Below are 8,965 nucleotides of genomic sequence, written 5' to 3' on the forward strand. Positions count from 1 at the left end.
TCCTTAATGAGAACATTCAACACACACACACCCAACTTGGTTGCTTCACTACATCGGCTATTGCTGCAAGCAATGACAGTGTGGATAAATTGTCAATATTTGCCTGAGATAGTGCTTGCAGTTCTGAAGGGACTCTTTATTTTTTTTGCATCTTATAGACTTAGCATGGGGATTTGGTTAACCAGTTAAAATGCATGAGTAAACCAGGTTTTTTTTAAAATCTGAAACATTTAGGGGGGGGGGGGGTTGAACCCCTAACCCCCCCCCCCTCGCTACAGGCCTGCTGCTAACTGTTATTTTTATAATAAGTCATGATATCTCATGAGGTGTCCATAGTATGATAGTCTCATTTTGACCTTTAGAGGGGATCCAGAGTTGATTTGTTCCCAGGCCCTTCATATTCTGGCCTACCCTTTGGTAAATTTTCAAACAGAAGATTGTACCCTTTAAAGTTAGACATATAGAATTAGTTTATGAACGAATTCTGTTATATTTAAGTATCTGGAGTATGGATCGCTGGATCTGGTGTACTAAATTGGATGGACTTATCTTTAGCCCATGGCTATAAATATTTTGGTTTCAGGTTAACAATGCTTCTCAAGCAGACATAAGATTTTTCTTATCATTTCTAATTTCATTAGGAATGAAAACTGATCTGTGTCTGGGTGCATCAGTTTTGACAATACTTTGAGTGTGATTTTAGTGTTTTTAACAAAGTTGCACCTAAAGTTTTCCTTTTGCTGTTGGCTTCTTGTGAATCTAAATATAGCATGCCTAATATTTATTCCACTGCAGATGATGTGGAAGCCAGCGTATGATTTTCTGTACACCTGGGGAGCTCACTATGGAGACAGCTACAGGGATATGCTGCAAGACCTGCAATCTGCATTAGATAAAATGAAAAACCCTGTGACCAAACACTGGCGAGAACTCACAGGAGCTCTGATTCTGGTTAACTGCATGGAAATTCTCCAGGCAAATGCTTTCTCTAAAATGGATGAAGAATAACAATTGTCTTCTAATTGGTAAAAGCACCCTATAAGTCTTCTCCCTAAAATGCAAAGACATGCAATGGGGTCATTTCTATTAAAAACCACTGAGTGCCTTTTATCAAAATTATGCCTCCTTTTGTATAGTTTTTTTTTTTAAATGAGCCATTCAAGTACAACCAACTTCACCTGTTTTTATTCTTGCATTTCTCAGTACTTGTTGATACACAGCAGTTATGATTCAAGCAACTTGTGATGGGATGTAAAATAATGTTTTAAGAATACAGCTTGGACAGCAAGTGTAAGACTTTCTTAGAAAAGATATTTTCCCCTAGAAATTATTGTGTATAGCTGTTGATGTCACTCCTGACAAATTCAGCTAGAAGATCTTCATGAATGTACATATTGTTAAAAAAATTCAATAATATTTCTTTATTGCATATATTTTTTATTTTATGCTTGTATAATTTTCTGAATATTTCAGTACCAGTAGAAACAGACTGTTTTATCAATGCATCTATTGTTGGCCCACATTTATCCATGGTGCAGTGTTGCTATTGGCAACAAAAGAAGCTGGTTCTGCAGTGAAGGGAAAATCATTCTTTTCCAGGGCTTAGAAGAATAATCTTTGTGCACTACAGTTCCAAAAAAAATCTCCCAGTGAGCATGTCCGTTGGTAGTTTTATCCCTCCTAAAATTACTTTCGCAACTCCTGACCTCTTCTTCAAGGTCTATGGACATTTTGTCACAAATAACTTAAAAGTATAGGTTCTTTTTATTGCAATTTCCAGTGTGAGAGGATATATCAAAACTTTTACAGAATTTTTACTTTATACAAAAAATGACACTGGACATACAGACATATAGATTCTATGCAACTACATTGGATTCACAAACAACTTAACAGTTATATTAACTAACAAACAAACAAAGAAACAATTACATTTTTGCTCCGCATTCACACACATGTACATGAATCCATCACCATGCATCCAAATATTACTATATCCTTTTCTCCCTCCTTGAAGAAAAAAACCTGCTTAGGCCAGGCTCTGCTTTGCTTGCAGCCTGCCAACATATAGTTCCAAAACTTCCATAGCTTCTAAACTCCAAAATGTCTTTCCCTAAGAACAATGCCAAGGACCATACCTCTATTTTCCATACAGGAGACTCCCTGCAAACGTATCATGACTCCAAAATGCACTCCTTCCTCTTCCCTTGAGAAAGAGACCCCAAAGTGTACAGAATCCTGCTTTCCCATAGCAGATCTGACACTCTCCATGGTAGACTATCTCTCTCCTTCCCAATAGAGCAGAGCATAGAGGGTAAACAGTGTCTCTGTCACAATTTGAGGATTATTAGATTGAGTATTTTATAGGAATATTCTGCTGATATAGTCCCAAAGTTGTAAATTAATGATAGACGTCTTCCATCCTGGCTCCATGTTGATTCCATCACAGTTTCCTGGCCAGATGTTGATTCTTCTTGATTGTTGTTAGCTTTGTGTTGACTTCTTTCTTAACATTGTAAACATTTATCTTATCACTGTCACAGTTCTTATCACAGCTTACTATGGAGGTCAACCATTTCAGTTCCCATTAGCAACTTTTAATTACAGTCCAGCAAGCAGGTAGTTAGTCATTGCAGGCCTAAGTATTTGGAATGTTGTCTCCAAAATTATTAACACTAATTCATTCATTTATTTCATTAAATTCCATTTATACCCACACATATTAAATCCACATTTATCAAATCTGCACATTATATTTCTTGTGACAGTTTTACTTACTTCATATTTTCATTCAATTCCATTCAAATCCGCACATATTAAATCCACATTTATAACATTTGAACATTATATTTCTTGTGACAAGTTTACTTACTTCAATTCTAAAATGCACTTTTCACCATGCATGCATATCTCAAAATGGGGCACATTTTAGAATTGCCAATGTTTTTTTTATAAATATAAATAAAGATTTTTGTTGTTGTTGGTTTTGAAATTAATACACATCTACAATCAATGGTGTCTTACAATAAAAGAAATGGGCTATATGCATTTCCTGTTTGGTTACAGGACAACTAGCTTGCTTCATATATAGAGCCACATGGCAATATTCTACTTTGTGGTCACATTGTGGCACTTGGCTCTCACTATCCTCCAATGAAATAAGTTTTTCCTTGTCCTTTATTCCTAAGTAATCAGAATATCATCACAATTACCCAGTGGCTGCTTTAGTATTTTCAAAGTGACTGAGAATTTTGGGAAACTGTCATCCAAAACAGATCTGTTGTCCTAATGCAGATTAAACATTCAAGAATGCTTGCTACTGTCTATTTCTGCTTAATTCCTTTTATATAGTGACTACAAAACAGATTCTTCAGTAGATTTATATACTTCCAAAAGTGTAAATTTCTCCTTATGTACGCTTATAATGGATCAGATGTGCTGATTGTAACCCGCAGTATTCCCAACCAACATGGCCAGTGGATATGCTGACTAAGGATGATGGAAGTTATACTTGATCTTGGAACATTTTGGGTGCCAACTCAGAGAGGCTTGCACTATGGGATTGTATAAAGCAAAAATGTTTTTGCTATTATTAATTTTTGTACCAATTCTACTTTCTCTTTCAATGCAGTTAAATACATTTGGCCAAACAAACTCTTGGAGTAAGGAAAGACTTTGCCTGCCTCATTTATGGTATATTATTCCTATCCAATCTAAACTAAGTGTCTAGTGGGCCTTATTCCCATGAAAATTTCCGTAACATTATGGCTTTAATCTAGATATGGTTTGATGATTGGCTTAGTTTCTTCAGTCATTATCCTAAAATATATTCCACTTTCATTAAATATAAGCTTTTGTGCCTTGCTTGCTGAATAATAACTTATCTGCACTGTTTCAGTTGGCTTGACCAAAATGATAAGAACATAGTGAAGAATTCTGAGGTTGCAAGGGGAGGAAATGTATCTTTATCTGTCTCCTGGAAATGTATGTCTTTCTCAAGAATTCCACCAAATGCCATCAATTCATGCAACTGTGGAAGGCTAAGAAGTGGCAGTCCTTGAAGTGCTGTACCTGGTGTCCTTAAACCTCTAGAAACACTGAGGCATTCTCATCATGTTTCTTTTGCGGGGAGGGGTCAGTATTATGATTCATCTTGATGCAAAGAAAAAATGGTTTGGGAGGCCAGGGAAGCACCAAATGCTATGAAAATGGCCCCTATGGTCTTTCAGGTCTTTTTGTGGGCATTTTCTTTTGCAAAGAATTGAGCTTTTGGGGCTCTGGGAACCACAAATATAACCCTGGGAGACACCTGTGACCTAGGTTTTGCCCACCCCAATCTCACATGGAGTGTACATAATATATATGAAAACTATCATACACCTTATTGAGTTGTGATGTCGTTAAGGCCCTTTCTACATTGCTAAATGAAATCCAAATTATCTGCTTTGAACTGGATTATATTGCAGTGTAGACTCATATAATCCAATTCAAAGCAGATAATATGGACTATGTGCTTTGATAATCTGGATTATATGGCAGTGTAGATGGGGCTGTAGTTAAGTAAACATGCAGGTAGGGGGAAAAGACTTCTTCCCCCTCTTAGATTGCTCTCACTCACATAGACAATAATATTCAGAAGAGGAGTGGCTCTACACATGAATTCTGTCTGCTAGATCCGGAATCCTGAAAAAAAAAGGTTCCCAATCATGTGGAGAGAAATACCAGAATAGGAGGTGCTAATCTACTCTACTCCAATTTTGTTACTTATCCCACATAAAACATTCGATGAATAGCAGATATTGCCTTGCAGACATTGAATATGCAAGGCCATTAAATGCTAAACAAAGTGGCAAATTACAACATTCACACTTGCCTTGAACAGACAAGAATCCTCCCCCCCCCCCCCCGCGCACCACTATGGACATTACACAGATATATAAACCCACTTGCCTAGTTTCCAACAGACCTCACAACCTCTGAGGATGCCTGCCATAGATGTGGGCGAAACGTCAGGAGAGAACGCTACTGGAATATCGTCATACAACTCAGAAAACTCACAGCAACCCAGTGATTCCAGCTATGAAAACCTTCAACAACACATTCCATGAATAAATCTATAATTACCTACCTTTTATAAACCACATTCTTCTACTGGTTATAGTTTTAGATTAAAACCATTATAGCCAATAAGTTTAATGATCGTGTGTGTGTGTGTATCTTGCACTATTCTGCAGAATTAACAAAACAGATGGACTTTATTAAGATTCAGTATACCATGATTGAACAACCCAATGACAACAACAAATACTCTTTGTGCCTTGATTTTTAGATCTGTTCCTGGAGTTATTTTGGCCACTGGTTTAGAAAATTGCATTGGATAGACCACATCAGCTGTAGTTTCTTAGATTTGGTTATCATGATTTTCTATGGATGAGCAGATGGTGACTTTCTGTATCTCAAAACCTAGAGCTAATAGGGGAACACTGGTGCCATTTTTGGAATCAGCAGGTCAAATATATGCAGAAACAGGTCTAACATTTGAGGCACCAAAATGTGTGTTGGTCAGTGTTTCAGATAACTGAAGGATTCTTAAGCAATGTTCTCTCCTCTAGATGTTCAGCATTTTGAATAGTAAAATATTCCTACCAACATTGCAACAAAAGCTGTCCAAACCCCATGCTTACAGTTGAATGCAAGATGACCCCTTTATCTGTGGGAGATAAATTTCTGGACTTTGCATGGATGCATGAAAAACTGGATAACAAAGAGGGGGCAGCTTGTACAAGAGGTTCTAAATGAATACATGAAATATGTATAAGTGAATCTGTGTTTGTTCATTGCACAAATTTGTGGTCTACTTTGTTCCAGTTGTCAATTCTCCACTAATAGTCATTTAATGTTACAATTGAAATGTTAGCTCAACTGTCAGTATTTTGTTTCTGTGTAAGGGATTCCAACTATATTAGAGATCCCAGGTGGGTTTTATTTGCAAAAGGTGAATTTAAGAGAGGAACAACCTCTATAAGGCAGCTTTGATTAATCTCCTTATATCTCATGTGTTGTGCTCCCCCCCCCCCCAAAGCACAATTTCAAGCTGGTATTGTGATTTTTCTTATTTCTTTGTTATTACTATTTTGTATATTTGAATTAAACAGACACATTTGACTCTGGTTAAGGAACTGGGAGATGTCAAAATCACAGTATCATTTATTTTTATACTTGCCTATATTCCTGTTACTGCTGAAATTTAACTTTAGGTTTCAATTCCATGCTCATGAAGATTTATTGAACAGAGTGATGACTTGTTGAATAAATGTCCAAAAGATTGCATAATTTATGATCCAGTAGACTCTCTGAAATTCCTTATCATCTAAAATGAATGGAAAGTTGGAGAAAGCCTACGGACTGAAAAGTAGTAGAAGATTAACATACTGTATTCCTTACAAAGACACAAAATTACTTACAAACTACAAACCAAGTAAATTGGTTGTGGATGAGCTGATTTAACCAAATCCATTTTAAATAAATACTGTAGTTTTCTAACACAGGGAGAAAGACTATGTAGAAAGAAATTGGGGCTAATTCTGCAGTATTCTCTATAATTGTTTCATTCACTTGGGGATGAAAATTGGTGTTGCCTTTCCTTTCCAATCCCAGTTTCAGTATGTAGTCAATATATCCACTGGTGGGGATGATGGGATTAGTACTCTTGACAGCATGGGGTGGTGGACACACTTTTCCCATCTCTGTTATAGGAAATTCAAGAAATAGTTCCTTTATTTCTGAGTTGTCAGAATTTAATTTGACACCACACATTAGTCCCTTGACATGCATCCAAATAATAATAATAATAATAATAATAATAATAATAATAATAATAACAACCGCATTTTCCTGTGTCTCAAGATGAGATACAATATTGTTGTATGAAACACTATTAAAAGACATACAAGATACACAGAGTTAAAATCCAAGTTAAAATCCATAGATGAAATGCAGATTAAAATTCACAACTTAAGATTGACTAGGTAGGTCTGCCGGAAGAGATGAGTCTTCAATTGTGTCTTAAATGGAAGAGGAATGGAGATATGTAAACTAGTGCTGGATGGGGTTACACTCCCCCTGAAAGACTATATTTGCAGCTTGGGTGTGCGCCTGGATCTGTCCTTCAAAATGTCAGCCCAGGTAGATGTGATGGCTAGGAGTGTGTACTACCAGGTTCAGCTGATACTCCAGCTGTGCCCCCTCCTAGACTTGGAAGACCTAAAGATGGTAGTGCATGCTCTGGTAACTTCAAGATTGGACTTTTGAAATGGGCTTTATATCAGGCTACCTTTGTACCAAGTTCAGAAGCTCCAGTTGGTTCAAAATGTGGCAGCCAGATAGGTTACAGGAATATTAGGAGTGAGCACATTACATCTATTGTAATGTCACTCCACTGGCTGCCAATTAGTTTCTGGGCAAAGTATAAGGTGTTGGTTTTGACTTTTAAAGCCCTACATGGTTTAGGTCCAGGTTATCTTCAGGATCACTTTCTCCCATACAATCCACTCCAAGCACTCAGGTCCTTTGGGAGGCATCTGTTCTAGCCTCCAAGAACCTGACTGGCAACTACCATCCAGAGGACCTTTTCAATGGCCACCTCAAGACTCTGAAATGACCTGCCAGAAGAGCTCCAACAGCTAGATCAGCTGTTGGAATTTAAAAACCATCTAAAGACATATCTATCTATCTCTATCTATCTATCTATCTATCTATCTATCTATCTATCTATCTATCTTCTGGCAGGCCTCCCAGACAGTTTTTAACTCATGTTGTTTGTTTGATGTCAGTTTTATGTATTTTAATATGTATTTATAGAAATGCAGTTGTAATGTGGATCTTCTATAGAAATATGTATATTTGTTGAAGTTTTGCAATGTTCATGTTTTTTTTAATTTTCTTGTAAACCTTGAGCTGCAAGTAGAGGCAGGTTAAAAAAAATATAATAATAGTAATAGTAATAGTAATAAAGTGTAGGATTTACATAATGTTTTTTTTTTTTGTAAAGCTCATGCATACATAAAAAAGGTTTATGTTCTGGAATTTTGTCACTATTTTCTTATACCATAATATTTGTTGCATAAATGTTCATCAGGTAAGTGAACATACACGATTCTTTTTCTACCCAGTCAAGATTTTCGAAATACACCAAACCAACAGAGCTAAGTGGACTTGAAGATGGCAAAGTACACAGCTTCCTTGCACTGAACAAACACAGCATGAAGGTACAATTCCTCTGGCTTTCTGTTTCCTCACAAGCTAATGAACTTGCATTTCTGCACAGTGATACTCTTACATAGTTTAATTTTTCCTAGTTAAAATTAAATCCAAACCAACAGTTGTTTCCAATAACCTGTTGACATTTGGTCAGGCCCGTAGCCAGGATTTCGTTTCGGGGGGGGCTAAAAAAATTTCAGGGGGGGTTTCGGGGGGGCTGAGTTTCGGGGGGGGGCTGAGTCTGAGTGAAAGAGGGTCTAGCCTAGCAAACCTTTTGTATCATTACCCCAATACCCCCATACATATGGGATATATTGAGAATGGTGATCAAATCATGATATTAATAAACATAACAGTTTAAATAATGCACCAGTAAGGCCTTTTCGCGAACCACCATGAGAATTTCGGGGGGGGGGCTGAAGCCCCCCGAGCCCCCCCCCCCCCCCCGGCTACATGCCTGCATTTGGTCATGTCTTAGCAGCCAGTTAGTTAGCATCTCTACACAGCTACCTGATCTTGAATGAATGGAGTTATGGTTTCTGGAATAATGCCCCATGGTATGTCAGTTGACAATCAGTTTGGTGAATTTTTTCAGTGTATTACTCTAGTGCTCAAAACCAAGCTTTTCTCATTGGTAACAAATTACAACCTCCATGCTTGTTAATCTCTTTCTGACACAGAAATAAAGTAGTGTTAGAACTTCATA

The 8,965-nt window shown here is 37.1% G+C and overlaps 1 protein-coding gene across 3 annotated transcripts in view; it reads left to right on the forward strand.

Moving 5' to 3' along the window:
- Positions 1-6,838, forward strand: part of MACC1 (MET transcriptional regulator MACC1) — a 49,025-nt gene extending 42,187 nt beyond the window's left edge. For all 3 annotated transcript variants that reach the window (XM_067470267.1, XM_067470266.1, XM_060782112.2), the window contains one exon: positions 796-6,838. In XM_067470267.1, coding sequence (XP_067326368.1) covers positions 796-1,008 — 213 coding nt within the window. In that variant the 3' untranslated portion in view covers positions 1,009-6,838. The remainder of the gene's footprint in view (positions 1-795) is intronic.
- Positions 6,839-8,965: the final 2,127 nt, after the last annotated feature.

The sequence above is a fragment of the Anolis sagrei genome, chromosome 6 (assembly GCF_037176765.1).
Source record: "Anolis sagrei isolate rAnoSag1 chromosome 6, rAnoSag1.mat, whole genome shotgun sequence".
Taxonomy (NCBI): domain Eukaryota; kingdom Metazoa; phylum Chordata; class Lepidosauria; order Squamata; family Dactyloidae; genus Anolis; species Anolis sagrei.